At 39.3% G+C, this 22006-nt stretch overlaps 2 protein-coding genes across 2 annotated transcripts; one reads left to right on the plus strand and one right to left on the minus strand.

Annotated features, from left to right (window-relative positions):
- The first annotated feature begins 1321 nt into the window (after positions 1-1321).
- Positions 1322-9218, plus strand: LOC124264016 (arylsulfatase B-like). Its single transcript, XM_046698740.1, has 14 exons — positions 1322-1443; positions 1592-1703; positions 2075-2126; positions 2581-2684; positions 2972-3078; positions 4838-4902; positions 5009-5110; positions 5374-5437; positions 5794-5891; positions 7100-7236; positions 7526-7584; positions 7739-7862; positions 8033-8175; positions 9003-9218. Exons 1-14 carry the CDS (start codon positions 1347-1349, stop codon positions 9173-9175), a joined length of 1437 nt encoding a protein of 478 aa, XP_046554696.1. The 5' UTR covers positions 1322-1346; the 3' UTR covers positions 9176-9218.
- Positions 9219-10598: 1380 nt separating this feature from the next.
- LOC124264065 (ras-like protein 1) lies at positions 10599-11183 on the minus strand. The gene has a single exon (XM_046698788.1). It carries the CDS (start codon positions 11181-11183, stop codon positions 10599-10601), a length of 585 nt encoding a protein of 194 aa, XP_046554744.1.
- Positions 11184-22006: the final 10823 nt, after the last annotated feature.

Genomic DNA, 22006 nt, shown 5'->3' on the forward strand with positions numbered 1-22006 from the left:
AATTCCAGCTAAACCAAGTCCGAGCCCATTAGGCGTTTGGTCTTTCGGATTATGGCAAGAAAAGAAAACTGGATTGTGATATGTGTACACTTGTGTTTGGCACAAAGTTGTACTCATATACACTTACTTTGCACACGTAATGGACTTCTTGATGCAGCAATCAGTTCTTGGTATTTCGTATCAGGCATGACAACGACAGTTTCACGTCATTGCAATGGTTCTGTAACTACTGTCAGGCTTCGACAGAGAATGCAAGGTGCACTCCAGTCAATAATGCCATTGTCCAACAGGTACTGAACACAAAAACAAGACATGAATGAAAACTACCTGGAGTACCTGGATTCTGCGGCACTGTTAGTTTAATTTGGCTAACTTTGTCAATAAACACCAAGACACGAAGGCTTGATGTATATTCTGCCGGGATAGCAATAGCACTGATCCCTTGGTTCCTAGTGAAGGGATCTGCCTTTAGTTGTTGGTGTTTCCATACCATGTGTTTACCTTTCACTGTTGTTTAACGCCGCACGCAGTATTATCTGAGCATTTCGGCCTGGTGTGTGTGTGTGTGCGTGCGTGTGTGTGTAAATAACATTACAAGTCAACATTGTGTGCAGACTCTTTCAGTCACACCCCTAGTGTACAATACACAACCCTGTGCACTTAAAAGAACACACGAATCCGTTGTCATATGATCAGATGGTGGCCGCATGAATACGTGCAAACACCTAGTTGCGGGTACAGCAACGTGCAGTGAAACTTGGACAAACCAAACTCACTCACTCATTCACTCAGATGTAAAAGCATCAAAATCTACACAACAAAGGCACTGCATGAGGTGCCGGGATCGAGCCCACCAGTGGCCAGGTGTAAAAACCTTGGAGTCAACTATGTGTCCCAGTCCACCCAGCTGTAATTGGGTACCTCGTAAGGATGGGAAAGCCGCAATAACTCGGTGCGCCTTGTGGCTGCAAGAGTTGTATGATCCCCAGGGAGCTGAGATTGATAATAAGATGTGCCGTTGAGATTGACATCCAAAATACCAGCGCCTTGAGCATGCTCTAGTACATGGATATGTGCGCTATATAAATATCCTATAATAATAATAATAATAATCATAATCATAATAATCATAATACTACTACTCAGGGCAAACCCAATAATAATAAAATAACAACATTCCATGTAAGGTTCTTATCATTGTAGATGTTTCGACATACGCGAAATACCAGTCTATGTAGGTTAAGTCTGAGATATAGATATGCTTTATCAGTCTTGTGTATGAGGCCGGAATAAATGTATAGACTGAGAATGAAAATTTTTTTATTTCGGCTGTACGAGCAAATACAATGGATGTTCGACAGTGGGCTGCTTTGTTTCTGTGTTTCGTTCCTCTGTCATCAGCGCAGCGTCCTAACATCGTGTTTATTGTGGCAGATGACTTAGGTGAGTGTAGACACAGGGTCATAACTACACAGTAATTTCATGGGAAATTCCTCCTATAGAATTTGCCACTCTTAATGTCATCTTATTTCGAATACGAGATTTTAAAGGTTTTAGCTGAATATTTTGGAGACAATGTTTACGTATATAGGCTGGAATGATATTGGTTACCGGAATCCTGATATGAAGACCCCAAACCTCGACAAACTAGCCACAGAAGGAATCATCTTCGAGAATGCATATGTCCAGCCTCTGTGCAGTCCGTAAGTTGTATTTTATATTGTATAAGTTGTATAAGACAGAAGAAAAACGACAGTTGCAATTTTAGGAAAAAGAGGTCAGAAACAGCAGATAGTTTTCAAACTCACTCAGATAAGATATATATTTATAAAATACATGAAATCTTATGAACACAAATAGGAGCGGATTCTACACCCATTCCTGGTGTCCCCCGGTCGTGATATTGCTGGAATATTGCTAAGAGCAGCGTAAAACATACTAACTCACTCTACACAAAGCGGCTTAAAACTGTACTCATTCACTCACTCACTCCACACAAGATTGTTTTTTCATCAGTATTTTTATATCATTGTTTGGCAATATCACACGAGTATCAGAACACTTATTGTTTCAGATCACGAACCACTTTCATGAGTGGAATGTTTCCCTTCCATGTTGGCATGCAGGTAATTATGCTGTTTGGTTTATCAGTATCAAGACGTTAACGCATCGAACATCGTGGTTGCATTGTAGATCATGATGCAAGGGAAAGTCCCTGAATACATGGTTGTATCTTGGAACAGTCTTCTACTCCTTAACGTTGACCCCTTCACTCATTGTTCGGTTGGCCCTTGTGTAGAACATACTGTTTGAATGGCATTTTAGAACATCGGTAGGTAGCACTAAAATCATGTCATTGACAGCTTCTTTACTCACCAAAAAATAGAGTTTGAGTCATCCATAAAGATCTTGCAAATTCTGTATGTATCTCACTGGCTTAAAAGTTGCTGGCCTGTATTGCCTTCTGGTCTTCATCAATAATTACCATCATCATATATAAACATAATCTCGTCCCGACATGGCTAAATATAAGCCGACATGCAGCGCCTACGCATTTCTTACTGTAACATTCGTATTCAGCATAAGGTCCTGCTCCCTGGCCAAGCAGTGTGTGTGCCCCTCAACTATACATTCCTGCCCCAGGAACTAAAGAAACTCGGCTATGCTACACACATGATCGGAAAGTGGGTATACTGTTACACTCAAACTATCACATTCACCTGCAATGCATTTTGTACTAGAAACTCTCAGGAGTTAAGCTGCCAAACACGGTCACCCATCCATGGACTCTCCGCGCCCAACGTTACTTAACTTCACCTGATTGTGACCTGAGCGCTATGCAGTGGACCACACGCCACCACAAGCTCTATATTTTCTCTGTTACCTGGGTTTCTGTAACGGGGGAATTGGTGTGTATTCTTTGGATCACCACGGTTAACATACAAGCATCATATATACACTCCTATTTCAGATGGCATCTGGGTTTCTGCAAGAGGGAGTGCACACCGACCTATCGGGGTTTTGACTCTTTCTTTGGTTATTATAATGCAGCTGAAGACTATTTCAATCACAATGTGGGTACGTATTATTAGTCTGACCTTTTAAAGCATTTGAACTGATATAAATGGCACAACCATCAAGGTTTGAAGATGCCAAGTTATTGGGACTTATTTTTTAGTCTCATTTTACTTTCATACCACTTATTTAATGCCTAAAAGATAATTGCATAAAGGCACTTGACATGTTAAAAGTCGATTTGAATTCAAAGTGGGGATTGACTACCCTACGACACTCATATAGGTCACTCATCCGCTTAGAAAACTCGATTACGACTCTATAATCTTATATGGTGGAGCCACATGCCCTCGTGTCTTTGCGAGGATTAAAAATATTAAGAAAAATATAAAAAATATGAGATGAGCCCCGACTGGAAATGCTTCACAGTAGAATACATTATTAGAATACAAAATGTATTCTACTGTGAAGCATTTCGAGTCGGGGGTCATCTCAATTTTTATATATTTTCATAATGTATTCTACTGTGAAGCATTTCCAGTCCGGGGTCATCTCGAGTTTTTAATATTTTTCTTAAAATCTTTAATCCTCGAAAAGACACGAGGGCCTGTGGGTGGAGCGTGAAAAAACAACCTCTGATTCTATCCACCACCAAGGTCTGGGCCTTTGCATCAACTTCTGTTGATTGCCTTTTCTTAGCCACCGCCGCATTAAGCTCTCTTTTCAGTATGTAACAAAACAGTTTTCCAGTGAGCCCAACGCCGCACCCAAATGTGTGTTAAACCCACTCTATGTGGATGTGTATGATAAAAAAAAATGTCTTCACTTGTTCCACTTCTTGGAATACGAATTTAACCTTCCATTCCTTCTGCCAATATTGAGCTAAAGAATATATGATATCCTTTCCGCCTGCGCTTTCTCCTAGCTGGCAATTGGTGAAACCATATTTAAGAAATCAGAAACCAATCAGTTACAGCATAAAAAAGGATTCAATCAATTCAGAAATATATATAATTCAAATCTATATTTACAGATTGTCCAATGATGGTGGCGCAGTTGTTTGTACCACTGTAATTCTGATCAAGAAAATTGTCTCCATTACCAAATGACACCTCTATTTTCACAGCCATATTAACAGATCTGGAATATATTCATGTATATACAGCCCAAATATAAACAATATACACTTTTTTCGGACTCATATTCGTGCCTCCAGGCTATTAAAAACATATCTGCTGAACATTCACTTTTAATAAAGGATCTTTTTAATATCATTTGGCATTGAGTTATTTAGGATTTTATAAGGTACATAATTAACTGATATTTTTTTACCCTAGTGTATATTGTAAATAATACGTACAAATTTGAACTGAATGAATGAATAAGTCTAATTATAATTACGGTTAAAATCAACAACCAAAAGAATGGTGTAAATCCAGCTAGGGTCCATGATCATAAATGCTGTAAGTTCCCATGGTCCCTAGCATGGTGATCTACCTTCAGTTGTTAGTGATGTCCAGTACGTTGTTATATTGCACTGTCCGTAATAGTGGCTTAGTTTCCTTGTTAGTTTTATTTTTTCTATCTGTGATAATCTAGTTATTTTACCGTCCTGTCCACTCATTTTATAATATAACTTTTATTTATTATCAATAAATGACTTGTTTTATTCACGATATGGCTAAGATATTGCCGATGAGACATATCAGCTCACTCACTCACTCAGTTTAGAAGAATTTTGTTTTAAACATCGATTCGCGGATTTACACTTCTCTAAACATTGTTAAGAGATGCATACTAACCTAAGATTTTATTTCTGTAGATGGATATCTGGACTACAGGGACAATGAGCTTCCCGCACGAAACTATTCTGGGGAGTATTCTGCTGTACGTATGCAAGGACTGCTTTTGACACATGATTATATATATCAAAATATTGTCTCGAGGAGGTGTATTGGTGTGACCATTATGTATATCTGCATTATCCTTTCAGTTCACGTTCGTCCAGAGAGCCGTTGATATCATCCATCAACATAACGTGTCACAGCCGCTGTTTATGTACCTTCCTTATCAGAATATTCATGCTCCTCTCGAGGTAATTGAGAAAATGTACATCAGACATTCCTGTAGCCTGGACATATATTTTGTCAAGAGTATATACAACGCCACTACGTCTCAATAAACAATGGTAAATATAATTAGTTTAGTCGTGTCCTTTAACTGTAACAGTTCAGTTGTTGTTTTGTGGGGATGGTTCGAGGCTGTGTCACATTGGGTAATGATTGGTCTTAACCTGCTTACACTGCATCTGAATGAGTTCTATTTTAAAAGAATGTACCACAACATTTGATTTCACAGGTGCCAAAGAAGTATGAAGATATGTATCCTAATGTGATCAACGAAGGGCGAAGAGTGCTATGTGGTATGCATTTTATGTCTGCGTTTCTTACCTATTCTATGGTGTCTTGTATAGCTACAAACCCACCATGGATATATATTATATTCTCTTTGGACAAATGTTTCTGAAATGCTCATATTCTGTTTCTTAAAAAGCATGTTTATCATGGCTCAGATAATTGATTTATGCTTTTGTTGAGTTTTGAATAGTATTAGATGCGTGACCCCTTTGCGACGAAGGACCATTCGAGCGCATGCTCGCCTCACGGATCGGAAATGATTACCTATGTGTTCTCTGGTTACTTCTTGACCTGTACAAAGTGCACTGATATATTCATAATATTGTTTAAAGCATTGATCCACTACCATTGTTTCCTGTAGGAATGGTGTCTGCCCTGGATGAGGCAGTGGGAAATGTCACCAAAGCCCTGAAGGATCGGGGCTTGTTTGAAAATACACTGATTCTATTTACCACAGATGTAAGTAGCTCCAGTATCAAAAACTGGAGATGACAACTTTGAGTCAGTTTCGTGTACAACGATACTCTTGAATACATCTCGACATACGAGGGGCGTTCAAAAGGTAGTCAGTCTAAGCTTCCTTTATATTTTGAACAATCATTTGCAAAGCCATACCCAAAATTTCACATATGTGGGTAATGTAGTTTACGAGATATTAGTAATTACAAAACATTTGGGTATAATATTTCTTAAAGTATCGCGGAAAATGATAATGGTTTGGATAATGGTATGTCCTCAGATAATATTATTATATAAAATATGTTCAGTATAGTATTGGATGGCTTCCCGTCATAATCAACATTCAACGATTTGGATTACTTCATATATATTTAGATGGGGATTGTTCCTTTAAGGACACCACCATTATAATCTTTCAAAAACATTGTGTCCAGATATTCAAGCTGGCACTGTTTACTATATATTGAAAGTTGACACTTCTGTGACCTTTCAGTATTTAATGTGAACCCTTGGCTTCATGTATGAATAGGTGAACACATTAGAAAAAGTTATGTCCTGAAAAGGGGGTGGGTAATGTCTCCAAAACAAGCTGTTTCAGTAAAGTTGAAGGGGGCAGTCACTTTAACAAGCGATTGTCGTTTCAAGTTGCTTTTTTATGCACTTTAATGTCCAAGTTTGATTCTAGCGGACTTCTGCCTATCTCAAGCGCACAACATGTTTCTTGCATATTTTGTTTCTTGAAGTTTGTGATGCATTTATTGCAGAATTTGCGGGTTTTGGGGGCACCAAGATAAAAAGTCAAACATAATGGTGAAAGACCATAACAAAACCAATTTGTTTGAGATTGACAGATATTATGTAGAAAAAATATAAACATAAAAACAGCTGCATCTGTATCATTTTCTAGGTGTGCCTGACTACTTTTTGAACGCCCCTCGTATTTGATTGTGATAAATAATTAATTTAGCTTTTTTTCAACACTAATTACTCTTATTATTCTGTTCATGACCTTTAAGTTCTTTGTTTCTAGTTATACATAAAGGGAATGAAACGATAACTGAACTACACTCCAGATCCTGGTCACTTCTATGTTATACATCAAAACTACGGCACTTTCCCATTAATTCTCTTTTGTTTCAAACAACCAACAGGCCAATATATTTAATTTACATCAGCTATGTGTTTGTCTGCATGGACATGTCATTCAGAACGGAGGTCCTATTGATGGTCACGCTAACAACTGGCCTCTGAGAGGAGGAAAGCACACCATCTGGGAGGGGGGTACGAGGGGGACATCCTTCATGTATGGTGCTGGGCTTCAGAAGACAAGGACGACATACGATGGGTAATACAATACAATACAATCAGACCAAAATATATGATCCTTTTCCAGAAAGGAGTGTCAACGATGATGTTCCAGACCAAATAAATAATCCCCCAGTGGGCACCATATTCATGTACATCTGTAATCTTACTGTAGTATATTTTACAAGACAGACTATTTAAAATGCCTCTCTTACGGGGGAATGTTCACACCGCTTATTGATTATCTAGCACAGATTCCAACACTAACTGAGATATTTTAGGCATGTGGACTTTTTCAGTTGAATCGCTTCTAAATGTACATTATACAGGATGATCCATGCCGTTGACTGGAAACCGACTTTAGTGACCGCTGCTGGAGGAACTCCAGGTAGGAACGTATCCCCCCGTCTATTGCAGTTATGAAAGACTCTAAAGAGCCTGTAGGATATTTATTATACATTGTCAGGTTGATAATATCAATAGAAACATCGTCAAGGTACGACAAATGGTGTTCACTGCCTTACCTTGTGTCTGGGGTACAGAAACTACCATTGACGGAATGAGTCACTGGGATTCTATTCGAAGTGGTCTTCCGTCGTCAAGGACAGAGTTCATCTATAACATCGACGACATGGAGGTTCCAGTCGAAGGGCATGCTGGTATAAGGTATTTTACAAGCATATTTTCCATCAAAATACATAAAACGAAACAGACTATCAGAATTACCTGTATGATCTGTTATTCAGTGACATAATTCAGATGAAACTCCATGTGACATTGAGGACAGTCATTAACATAAACTTGTACCAATCTGTGTCTCTCTCCTTGTGTATCAGAGTAGGAGACTACAAACTGATCATGGGATACCCTGGAGGCCCTGATGGTTGGCACAGACCCATGAACAGGACCCAGGATGACATATATGTACAGAGAGTTTACCTCAAGGGAGATCAACCAGTACAGCTCTTCAACATTCGAGGTAGGCAGTTTGAGTATAATTTGATCTCCTCAGACCTGACCACCCATTTCATATACACGTGAAGTGTGCTTCTCACTATATATTAAGTATTTCTTCTTTTCCCGGAATAACCACATTTGAGGTTTTTGTTTGCTCTCAGGTTTTACTTTTTGTAAGTAAGACCTCTTCCCAGGCTCTACTTTTTTGTAAGTAAGACCTCTTCCCAGGTTTTAATTTTTCCGAACTATATATGAACATCAACATTCAAATGATATATGAGTGTTTGAAATAAGCGGACGCTCTACCTCACGGCCGACGAAGATGTTGGGGTTGAATTATCTATTTATAGTTTCTGTCATTAAATTGATTTTACTTGCGCTTTAGTTATTATTATGTAGCTTCATTAAATGATCATCTGCATTATAATTATCCATCATTGACGGTTTATATGTTAGGGAAAACACTTCCCCTAGGTTCTGGTAGAGAATGTAAAAGCTTGGGAGGATGGAAATCCCTCGGGGCTAAAGCTAAAGCCCCTGGAGATCTCCCTCCTCCCTCGGTTTTGTATTCTCAACCAAAACCGAGGGGAAGTGTTTTCTCCTATACATAAACATATATATATAAACAAGTGATTTCTCCATTTCCATAAACATTACATATATTTGAATGTAAGTGCTGGGCAATACTCACTGTTCCATTTTCCTCGTCGTGATATTGATGTAATACCGCTAAAACCCCCTCATTCACTCAACACTCTGCTTATTATAAATGATTTACATCCAGACCCACACTTCAAATTATATGAAAAACCCTGTCACATGCTAACAAATATTGTGATTCGCATTCAGAGGATCCGACTGAGCACAACGACCTTGCACAACAGATGCCAGACATGGTTGCCAAGTTGCGTGCCCGGTTTGAGGACTACAAGAAGACGATGGTGCCGGCTAATTTCCCCAAACAAGATCCTGCATCTGATCCAAGAAAGTTTGGGAACGCTTGGAGTTCAGGGTGGTGCTAATTGGGTGTATTGCTGTGAATAAATGGACCAAATTCTATCGGTATAATGTATATTCTGTACGTCCATCGTAAATGAGACTTTCTTACTAACCAGCATCACTACTTCCTGAAAGCGTGTTTCATCACATCATGGCCATTAATTAAGGGTGTATCCTCTCAATAATCCAAAATAAAATAAAAACTAAAATCCTGGATGTCCTCATCTATAACATTAATGTGACTTTTAGGTAAGATGTAGGCATCCACGAGGGCCCCAAATGTGGCCCCCTTCAAGAAGCGTTACGTATGTTTGATGTATATAGCTGATATCTTTTATTAATTGTCAAATATCAATTTCCCACCTGAGCGATATAAGTATGAAACCTCGTTATCGTCAAACTCTCAAACAACTGACAAGGGAATGACCTCCACTTTCTAGTAAACGATTTTCCCTTTAGGTCTCAAGCTATGTTGCAGCCGCTCTGCTCGTGACCTATCCAGAGAACTTGTTTTTCCTTCATCTTTACAACTTTTAAAATGCCTCTCAAAGAAGATATTACTGGAAAGTCGACACGTAACAAGATATTCAAATAAATGTCCCCCCGAAAATGTTTCAAAAGTTAGTCAATATTGTATCTATGCCACTTTGCGATATCCTTTGAAATGACTTGGAAATTGTTGTTCGAACCCTAGTTATGGCAATCATTGAAACAACAGACCTTGTTGACTTACATACGCCTGACGAGCCCGCGGCCTCCATCTGATAGTACTAGTGGAGAGTCAGACTCCCTCTGTACATGTATACGGTATGGAGCGTGGGTCCGTGTCTAACTGGACGAATTAGGACTTTTCACGGACATTGGTCTATCCCGGTCTTTCAGGAGGATTCTGTACTTCGCCGTGGACCACGTGCCTCCTCACAAGGTGACTGATGACCGTATGGTTAATACATGTATTCGCGTCATCACCGATGTTGCGACAGGACATCCTTGCATCATACAGGCCAATAACTTGGCATCGTGTTGTTTCTGAATGTCACCAGCAGTTACTTTCAGTACTGTCGTCTTTTGGCGCCTCCGCAGCATGTGAACATGTGTCTGTGTCTGAAGCACGTGCTTTATCTGTGCGTTCTTGTATGCTTCGGAATAATTAACTGTTAGGACCAAAATCTACAAATTAATTCAGTGAAAAGATAACGCCTCGAGAAGAGCAGATTCCGTCTCCTTATTCTGGGACATATCGCTCTAAAAGTGTTGAATTGTGCAGAAACATTTGACATTGCTTCAGTAATAACGACATGGGAGGCACAGGAATGGATTTCGCATGACGTGGGGAGTGAATAAAAGTGGCAAACAAATGCCAAGCCTTTCAACGCAAAGAATTTCAAGAAAAAGATAACGGACTACATGTATGAGATAAACAATTTATATAACACATAATACATCTTATAATCGACTGAATTTGCGCAGACATTTTGGAAGTTTCATCTTCTTTGGCCTCTTTTCTGCTTTTCGCCATTGCTTAACGATATCTGCAAACACTTCGGAGATCCCTCTCCCGGTTTTGGAGGAGATTTCATGATGAGAGTAACCAAAATCTACACTCACAAAGTCCCATAAATATTTCTGGTTTTCGAACCACTGATCTGATGTGAGATCAGCTTTTGTTCCGGCTAGCACAATCGTAACAGGTCCTCTTGTGGAGATAATGTTGTCTTGCAGAGCCATGACTCTTTCAAAGGAAAGAGCGTCATCCATGGCATACACCAAGAGGAATGCATCAGAGTTGAGGATCGCATGTTGGTTTGATGCATTAAAATCATCTGGAGCGTCCCAGATTTGCAGCTGGATGTGTTCCCCTCTTACTTGTAACTTCTTTGAATGGACCTCCCCTTTAGTAATCTGGTGCCGGTCAGCAAAGATGTGATGAATGTACTGGTTCAGAATTGATGTCTTGCCACATCTTGGGCCTCCCATGACTGCTACTCTCAGGTACCGACTCTCCTTTCGTGATGAATTGCTGTGAAACATCCTCCTTACAGTGACTGTACAGGTGATTGATATTCATACCTGAAAGTCATGATCCTTTTATACTAGAACGTTCATATTTGTCACACATTTGGTGTTAATGTTACTATGATTCAAGACATGTTTTCCAACGTCATGAAACGTTTATTGAAACTGACAGGTCTCCCAACCCAAAGGAAGTTATTTGGAATTCAGTGATAGAAAATGTGTCTGTTAAGGACGAAATAGGAGGAAATAGGAAAATAGCCACAATTGTCATTTTGAAAATATACAAAATATTTCCAAACGATTTTGAAGTAGTCGCATATCTTCGTTTAATGACTTGACAACACTCATGTTTTAGACTTACAACAACGGTTGGACTGCCTAACATTTTCTAATATGTAAGGAAAGTGTTGAACAGGAAAACCATCTTATGTCACATACTTGGCCACTGTCATATCTGAAATTACGAAAATATACTGCTCACAATCTGAAGGATGGTGACAATGTATTAACTGATAAAACTAACATAGCAAATTGGTGAAACTCTCTCCGAGCATTCGTCTTCATCCAGTTATGTCCCTGAGTTTCAGAAATATCAGAAACATCTCGAGAAGAAAGTAATTAATTCTAAATCAGACAAGGGTGAAGATTACTACGAACTATTTTCACTACATTTCACCAACTTCATGGTATAATGCTATTGTAGTCTCCATACCGAAGCCTCGTCGGGATCATACTGATCTTTCTAATTACAGACCCATATCTTTAACAAGTTATATCTGCAAAACCATGGAACGAATGGTAAATAACGGATTAATTTGGTATCTGGAAACCAATAATTCAAGTACTAATATACAATATGGTTTCCGGAAAGATCGTAGTTCTATTGATCATTTAGTACGCTTAGAATCTGAATCACAATACAAACAAGAATTTAATCACTTAAAAAGAAGATATATTACAGATATACACTTATAGACGGCTGGATCCAAGGATGGTGGCGCAGTTGTTTGTACCATTGTAAATTTCATCCAGAACAGTATTTTCTCGATTACCGAATGACACCTGTATTTTCACAACAGAAGTAACTGCCATAAAACACACATCTTACATACATTTATGAAGACCCCACAATATAAATAATGAACAATATTTTGTAAACATCCACTTTCAATCAAAATACTTGCATTATATAATGATCGTCTTCTGTTCGTTACCCAGTCATGATAGAATTTTACTAGGAACACAATGGCAGCACTCAACAAATCTGTGACACCACTGCTGAAACCTTACAGTGACTAAAAACCTGTTATTAGAAGTTACACTCGTGATCTAATACAAGAGAAGTGGGACACCCAAGTAGGTGTCAATAAACTACGAGCAGTTAAACCATAGTTTTAAAATGTATCTGTAATATTCTAGTTATTATACTGTCCATTGATGACAGGACATCTTATTCATACGATGTTTAATATGTATATTCCATTTGTCGACACGATATGGCTGAAATATTGCCCTTGTGACGTAAACTTTTTACTCACCACTCATTCACCTTAGGGATCGTAGTTGTTTGAGATGTGGACATTACAGTGAGTGAGTGAGTTTAGTTTTACGCCGCACTCGGCAATACAGTGATCAACAGCATGAACATCGATCTACGGACATTACAGTGTTTAGGGAGTTGATCATAATGATCTTGCAGATCAGATAGCTGAACAATTGATGAAGGCGGAATGCGCAATGATCCCAGAGCAAATGAAACGCAAAAATGAAGTCATACCGCAACGGCTGGGAGATCTGTTTTTGTGTAACTGGGCCTTGGATAGTATTATGCCTTAGCAGGATTGACTATCCTTGGGTAGACGTTTCACCAAGAAGAGAAAAACAGGGATAGGCATTGACTTAGGTCAAGATTATCCGCCTGCATTAGATAGGTTTTTTGTAAGGCGACAGCTGACTGTTGGAAAATCTTGGACTAAGAGCTGCTAGTCATAAAAAGTCACTCCTCATTCCTCTACAATTCTATTTATCACACGTACAGACATCATGTCTTCGGAGGATGGTGGAGATCAACTTCTTTGACCGAGACAAGTTATGAGTCCTACCACGAAGGCTATTGTCGAACAAATCCATGTCCTCAAGGGATCCAAACTTTTTAAAGATTTCGATCTAGTTATTAGTCACTTTGTACCATTTGGGTATTCTTAAAAGTTTGGTTTGGATGTTCACAGTTAGTTTCGCATTTAGCTCTGATTTAGATGATTGTTTCTGAGAACCAGGCGAGTCCTTCTGAGAAGATGCTCTGGATTGAATGAGTGTTTGTGATGAAGCCATGGTTTGTGAACAGGAGGTCCGTTGTGGAGGCCTCGCCTAATAGCAAGACGAAAACAGAAGTCCTCATCCACGTGTAGTCGGTCGGATGTTCTATTGGCATTGGGTTCTAGACAAAATGTATATTGGTGACTTATGCGGGAGTCACAAAACTATTAACCTTGGTGATGATCCACGTTTAAGGAAGGAACTTTACAAAGACTAACTGGTCATTACATGATCTTAGAAAAACTAGAGGAACTTCATTTTGAAGTTACGATTGAAAAGATTAGGAGATATATCCGAGTCAATCAATGATAATAATTAATCCTTTGCGAGTGCATCACCACTTGCTCTTCCTTATACAGTACAACAGAAATTATTGAGAATTTGTCAGATTTTTCTTATTGACACTCTCCTTCATAAGTCCCCAAACATTTTCTAGTGGATTTAGGTCAGGGCTATAGCTTGGCCAATCTAATAATGTCATATTTTGGGTCCGAAACCAGGCCTGTGAATGCTTTGAACGATGTTTTGGGTCGTTGTCCTGCTGGAAAATCCAGGAATTTCCATAGAACACGTGAGCAGATGGAAGTAAATGTCCCTCGAGAATATATGTGTACCGCTCACTGTTCATATTCACTTCAAATACACAGAGGGGCGTTGCCCCTAACACAGATATGCCACCCCACACGTTAAATTTCGGACTGTACTTTGGGCGCTGATACAAAGGTTTTTAGTTTGTTTGGTCCAGAATTTCAGTGTATTAGGAAACAGCCACACAGAACTTTCATCTGAGAAAATCACATTGTCCCAGTGAAAATTTCTATGCTGTAAGCACCAGTTCAACCTTCGCTCCTTTTGTTCAGGTCTCATGATCGGTGATGGAATTCCTCGACTTTTCTGCCAACCCATTGCATGCAGCTCAGTTCTAATTGTCTCCTTACAGACAGCCACAGTTCCTCTATCAGTCATATTCAGCCTTAGGTTTTCTAAACTCCTTCGTTTGTTTTTAGAAACAAGAATAACAAGCCGCCTCCTGTCACCGACAGTCAATTTTCTGGGCCTACCTGCGCCTCCCTGGTGCTCAATGCCATATCCATTTGCAATATTTTTCTAAACACGATAAACAGTCGACAAAGGGATGACTGTTCTACCTGAAATCACTTTAGCTGATCTGATGTCCTTGTTAGAATACTCTAAAATCAACTTCCTCTTCTCTAAATCATCCATACTGAGGATCACTGAAAATGTCGTCTGCTAGCAAGTAAACAAAGGGGGATAACTCTTCACAAACTAATGAAAAAGGATTAACGGAGTTGTCTCTCTTGAATGAAACCAAGCACTTGATAGCTGGTCGAGGTTGTTTATACTAGAAATCCAATAAAAGATATTCCTAAAATTCTCAATAATTTCTGGTCATACTACGACCATAGTTGTAAGTTTGTTACAGTAATTGCCCTTGAATGATGATTGTTGTATAAGCACGCACAACCATTGTTGTTACAACATCTTTGTTGTCACGTGGTAAGAAAATAGAAAAACTATATTTAAACACTGTTTCAAACATTCTTCGAGAATACACACTTCAGAAATTTGCCTGTTGCCTTAACGGTACTTCTGTTTGTGAATTCAACAAATTTATCATTTGGGATTTACTTAGATATTTGCCATCGAAAAATCTTAAATATCTTATACTCAAATCATCATATTCTGGACATTGTAGTAAAATCTGAAATTCATCCTGCACTTGTCCGCTGTTACAATGGTTACATAAAATGTGCTGTCTTTCAGCATCCTTGTTTCGTCTGGTTGCATTCACATTCAAATAATGTTGACAAATTCAGACTTTACAAAATACCTTCAGAAACGTCTTATCATGAAACAGGTATGTAATATACGCTTCAGGGTAAAATTCTAATTTTACAAGACTGTAATTACTACCAAAATGTGAAGCCTGTACATTGCCTTGCCAATTTTGGGCATAAATATCCCCTAATCTTTGCTTAAACACGGACAAGAACAATGTTTCATCTCCAAACATTTTGGTTTAACTATACATGTGAATACCCACAGGTAAACCGTAATATCGCCTAATATTGCCTTATACGATGCAATTTTCCCAACACACAGGAAACGTTTGAAATAGGACGTTTGAACCATTTCACTACAGTCATGATATTTAAGGCCACATATTTTCGATGTATACAACAGAATAGGTGCATTTTTACCATCGAAGATATTACATACTGTCGAAAAATACAAGAACATGTTGTTATAAAACAGTCTGTATACAAGGAAAACGGCTTTTGAAGCCTGCAATGCAAGAGTACTACACGCTGTTGACCAAATCAGCCTGAATGAGAACATGGTGCCCAAACATTTATAATACGATACAACTTTTAATTATATCCTGAGATAAAAACATTATTATACCTTGATAACATTTTTCATACAATTCATGTTCTATTTCTTTTACAAGGAAAATGAAAACATGCGGCTGAGAATCCAGCCTTGACGAACACCACTGGAGGTAGAAAATGACTGTGTTTGACGATTTTCCAATCTGAACAGAACCTTTGACAGAAGTATTCATATTTTCCAAAATCCGGAACATTTTGCCATGGCATTTTTTCTTAACAACAAATACAATAAGTGTTCCCTGTCTACATAATCAAATGCTTTCTTGAAATCTAAAAAAGCACAGTAAAAAGGACCTTTCGGTTTAGACAAATATTTAGTACATAAAGCCTGTAAAATAAACATAAACTGTCGCATAATTCGGTCGGAATCCAGCTGGTGCATCCGATAGTACATAATTTATATCTATCCATATCCTTAAATGCCGCTCTAGTATAGATGTAAACAGTTTTCCCAATACTGTCCAGTAGTGAAATGCTTCTGTAGTTTGTCGGGTTGCTTCTTGATACGGTCTTATATAAGGGAAGAATAATAGCCTGATTCCATGCTTCAGGGACTACACCAGAATTAAATATTTCATTAAAAGGTAGGATTAAATATGGAACATGGGTATCTGATGAAATTTTGTGCAATTCTGCAGGTATGCCGTCTTCTCCGGGGGACTTTCCTTTTTTACGATTTTTATTTTCTTCTTATATTTCTTCCTCAGTGGGGCTGCTGGGTAGCCTAGTGGTTAAAGCGTTCGCTCGTCACGCCAAAGACCCGGGTTCGATTCCCCACATGGGTACAATGTGTGAAGCCCATTTCTGGTGTTCCCCGCCGTGATGTTGCTGGAATATTGCCAAAAGCGGCGTAAAACCATACTCCCTCACTCTCTTCTTCAGTGATATTTTTAGCAGAAGTACAATTTTCACAGGAATGGCTTTGTATAAAATGTCTAACGGTATGATCAAGTTCTGTTTCTTCTCGTTCCAACGCAGATAACTTCGCTTGTGAGCGACATTTTTTGAGCACCACAATCTTGTTTGTTTGCTTAAATTATCAAAATAACTTCAGCACGTAGGTCACTCAGCTTGTGATACAGACCGCCGGCGTAAAGCCTGTCCATCTACATCCCACGCTGTACCTAGGGCAGCTGACGTTGGCTTGACGTCACATTCCACGTCGTAAGACACGACCATGACATTTAAGAAAATGCAAAGTGGGTCGGTAACTATTGGGAATTATGTGACCTAACGACTGTGTTCGACGTTTTGTACACCGTTGACGTAGAGTGGCAGTGTAATGATGTATTGGGGCGGGACAACATGTGGCCCTCGAACATGGAGATGAGCTGCTTGTGTCACTGATAGTATACAAGTGAATTCCGACCGGCTGCCTCCAGTAGCTTGACAGGAGGACCGTCCTATTTCTACACACGTGGTTTTTAAGCATTCAACAAAGCCAAAGCCGATTGAAGTATCACGAGAAATATGTCCTTTGGGAATTCTCAACAGTTTAGTGCAATTATTGACATATTTCATTGCTAAGCATTTTTTGGAAAACTACAGAACCGAATCCAATTATTTTATTACAAATATTTAGTGTGGATTTCGGAAACACCAATGTCGTGTTTACAATTTAATCTTTTGTTAACAATGCAATTATTTACAACCAACATGCAGTGTCCATCATTTCGAAAAAGCAGATGACACTACGTGAAAACATTGTAATGTAGAGTATTTACATGATTTTGGGTTGAGAGGTCGTTTCCTGCAATAATTCCAGTTTTCAACTGCCAAGCTTAAGTTGTTTCAAAATTGTGTGGGCTTAACAGTGTCAGATCATTATTATCAGGAACAGGGTGACCCACAAGACAGTACTTTGCCCAGAGTAACAGTTTATCAAATGTTTTAAATGTATTAAGAATGGGTCGCTTTTTGTGAACGATTTTTAAAATAAACCGTAAAGTTTTAGAGAGGAAACATTAAATATTATTGCATTTCTAAAATCTAAAACTAATTGGGTTCACTTCTGTAGAAAATAGAGAGCCCACAAAAACTTGTGCTGGTTAAAATTTGAAGGCGCATAAAACTCTCCTCACCATACCTCATCAAACTACAGATTACAAAATGTGGATACAGATTTACATAACAAATAAGCATAAAGACATATAAAGTCAAAAGTTCGATAATTAAATTAAGTCCTTATCTTATGGCGCACTGACATCACACAATAAAAGTCTTATTAGAGAACTAAGGGTCACGGCTTATGAGGATATGTTTAATTATGTCACATTAATCAACTTTTAGTTATTATGGGTCACAATAATCTTAAGCGCCGAGTGTTGATTTGAACTCGCATCTTGAAGTTAGGCTGTATTATTTCACCTGTTGAGAGTCGGTTCGGGAGTTACCCACCCTTTGTTATGCTTCCGGTTTTCGGTACGATGCTGTGATGGGATTCTGGCTAGATTAAACTAGAAAAGTCCAGAACTGTATAATAGGTATATAAGGGATGGGTGCTGAGGTGTAATAGGGGGCGGTGGGCGAGCTGGCTAAGGCGCCAGGCCAGTGATCCAGCGAGGTTGAAGAGTCGGGATCGAGCCCACCTGTGACCGGGTGTAAAAACCGTGTACTCAACTTTGTGTGCAGACTCTTTCAGCGTTGTCACAACCCCTAATGTACAGTACACAACCCACGAATCCGTTGGTACATGACCAGATGGTGGCCACAATGTCATGCATACGTGCAAACTACTAGTTGCGGGTACAGCAATGTAGTTGCGGGTACAGCAATGTGCAGTAAAACTTGGACAAAGCACTGTGACTATGTGGCCAACATTACCACTGAAGCGGGAATTCGGGTTGCTTTGACTTGTTTGCCCCAGAATATCTGCCAGTCCAAAGCCAATGTCGAATGAACCGTAAGTCATTTTAACATTTTCTTGAACAGAAAATGGCGTTCACGGGAGCAGATTGGCCTATTTGGATATTCTTAAGCGTTTGCTGGCATCTAGGGTGACAGCACATGCTGGAGGATTTCACTAGATGCTCTCTTTTGCGCGCTACTGCATCCTGAAATGTAATGTTTGAGTGATTCCTCGGACTTGTGCTTCGTGATGTTGCAGATTTGTTTTACGTCTACACCTGCCTGAAACAGGTATGTGATGGTGGAAGCTCTGACTGAATGACAAGTGTATACCTGTGATAAACCAGCCTGTTTGGAAATCTTCTGCATAATGGTGCCCAATATGTTCTTTCCCAAAGAAGCATTATTGTACCAAACTCCTGATTACCAACAAACTACAGCACATCCAGAATACAGCTGCTCGGATAGTCTCCAGCTGCAGGAAGTACGACCATATCACCCCCATCTTACATGACTTACACTGGCTGCCCATCCGACAGAGAATCAGCTATAAGATCTTGTGTCATGTGTATCGATGCCTGTCTGAAGATGCTCCACAATATCTGTGTGATTTGATCACAGAGTACAAACCAGCTCGATCACTGCGGTCAGAAAACAAGCTCCTGTTGCAAGTTTTATCTGTCAAATCTGTGAACTATGGACAACGTTCCTTTGCTTTCAGTGCAGCAAAGGAATGGAACGATCTCCCAGTCAATCTCAGACAGTCTTCATCTCTTGCCTCCTTCCAATCCGAGCTAAAGACCTACTTATTTAATAGTGCCTTTCTAGAATGACTCTTAATACCCACATATATGTGCGCTTAGAGCATGCATTGTGCATGGATTAATGCGCTATATAAATTCACTATTATTATTATTATTATTATTATTTCTCGAAATCCTTCCGAGGACCCTGGAAAAGAGCATCGCAGTCAGGGTGGAGTTTTGACAGATAGAAGAGATAAATACTGACTGGATCCTTGGATGACTCATTCTCGTATATTCTGACACCTGAACAGTCCTGATTAGAGGGATTACTGCCTTGCCAGTTCTTTGTTTGCTCAACCGAAGTGAAGGTAAGAATGTGTTTGTCATTATCGTCACGCATCAGCTGAAGTGTCGATTTGGTGAAACTTCTCCAACCCTCACGTCCCCGTCTTCCCAGAAAGAAACACAGATTGAACCAAACCATTTCTTGAAGCCTGGTTGGGTCAGTACTCTCTAAATCCCCAAAATATCCTGACAGTTTGTCCATATCTCCTCGCTCAATGCAAGGTTTGTGTTGTAGGGATTTTCCTCCCTCTACAAAGTAGGCTTTACAACGAGATTCGAACATGCAGTTTGCATTTGTAAACTCTTTATCAGCAATTATGTTTATGTTACGCGAGAAGGGTGGATCTTTTAGAGTATGATGAACTGCAGCACTCAGTGATCTCAATGTGCTAGGGGTGGGAAGCTCAGCTTTCTTAGTGCGGTACTTCCGTTTCGACTGATTTTAGATCAATGTTAATATTACGTCGAGATCCCCAGTCTAAAAAACAAAAAAACAAAACATTTGTAAGATAAAATCGTGACTCATAATTCTGGCTCATTATTTACTATATCGAAATTGCTACATAATTACGCCTAGCGTCAAAGCTCACCAGTGAATGCCTTGGTCCCCCAGCAAGTTTGTTTTTGAGTATTTGTTGATTTCCCTTCCATTGGGAGTTTATCAAGTTCGTCTTCATCTAAATCGCTGTCAGTTTCATTGATATCCGATTTTTCGACCCAAAGAGAATCGGTTGGTTCACGAAGCGCTCGTTCAATCTCCCGAACCGACGCTGCCGTACCAACACAATCAGACGCCATCTTGTATTGTCAGCGTTCGGCACCCACTATGACGTCACTTGACAACAGAACTTATAGTGGCCCGTCGTTAAGGTTGAGCGGTCCAACATCATTTGCAGCGGCCCGCAAATGTCTGATAATAGGAGATGTATTTTAGCTATAATTAAGATTTGTGACCCAATATATTAGATTTGTGTCTCAATTGTATTGTTCTGGAAATCTGTACTGTTATTCATTGTAATTGTTTATTCAATATATGTTACTGAATATTATTGACTTGTCTGTGTTCTCTTTTTGCAAGTTTAAAGGGAACTCACAAGCCTTTTTTCTCAGTAATTTCTAAACCGTAACACTTGGCCGGCCCGTCTTTTTGTGACGTTTAGCATAAGGGACTTCTGATATACGCCAAAAAGCGAATGTCAGCTTCATTATACATTAAACTTAAAGTCAATTCATTCATGTCCATTCTCTTTATCTAAATAACTGACTGACTTAGTTTTGGTTTTACGCCGCTTTTAGCAATATTCCAGCAACATCACGGCGGGGGGACACCAGAAATGGGCTTCACACATTGTACCCATGTGGGGAATCGAACCCGGGTCTTCGGCGTGACGAGCGAACGCTTTAACCACTAGGCTACCCCACCGCCCCCTTTTATCTAAATAAATCTGTGTTTGGAAACATGGCTACTGAGATCAATGCCCACCAGTGTCCTCAAATATAGGCTCCAAATACAAATAGAGACTCATGTCTCATGTCCGATCGCGAACAATTCATAACTAACAATTGTGCCACCTCCTCCGTGGCAGCTGCATCAGGCAACAAGCGTACCCTTCATTAACAACACCACAGAAATCAGACACAAATCAACTAATTTTTCAGCAAGATTATAATCAATAACGAAACAAACAGATTTACTGATGGATCCAAGGATAGTACCTCTGTTGCTAGGGCTACTTTCATTGGACCCAGAGCCATGTCATCAAAATTACAAGTCTTCACAAAATAGTCAAAAAGCTATATTAACAGCTCTGTGGAAGTGAACATTGCCAAACAATACTGAAGTCCATCTGATGTTCCTCCATCATCAAGAGTGAGTTGTTAAAATGCTAACTGGCATTTATATGAAAGTGTATGTGCTGACAAATTCAAACCAGACTTATTTCTGGATGTTCCTGATGTTATACATTCCATCGCTGACGAGTGCTCACACACGAAAACCATAGTTTAACGATGACTGGGAACAAGTTATGAAGGCACAGAAAAAAGTTGAAAATTATTTTCGCCGCCATCCTATGCTCCACAATTTGAAAAACATCAAGATTATAAATGTGAAAGCACGGCGATATAACGGTGTTAGCATCTATTGCATGAAAGGTTTTCAATCTATAAC

The sequence above is a fragment of the Haliotis rubra genome, unplaced genomic scaffold (assembly GCF_003918875.1).
Source record: "Haliotis rubra isolate DU_JTF1 unplaced genomic scaffold, ASM391887v1 Scf1202, whole genome shotgun sequence".
In the NCBI taxonomy this organism is placed as follows: domain Eukaryota; kingdom Metazoa; phylum Mollusca; class Gastropoda; order Lepetellida; family Haliotidae; genus Haliotis; species Haliotis rubra.

Excerpts from the sequence above, each read along its gene's own strand:
- LOC124264065 (XM_046698788.1), bottom strand. The coding sequence starts at position 11,183 with ATGTTTCACAGCAATTCATCACGAAAGGAGAGTCGGTACCTGAGAGTA.
- LOC124264016 (XM_046698740.1), top strand. The coding sequence starts at position 1,347 with ATGGATGTTCGACAGTGGGCTGCTTTGTTTCTGTGTTTCGTTCCTCTG. Across the intron at positions 1,704-2,074 it reads GTCCAGCCTCTGTGCAGTCC|ATCACGAACCACTTTCATGA; the intron begins GTAAGTTGTATT and ends TTATTGTTTCAG. Across the intron at positions 5,111-5,373 it reads ATATTCATGCTCCTCTCGAG|GTGCCAAAGAAGTATGAAGA; the intron begins GTAATTGAGAAA and ends TTGATTTCACAG.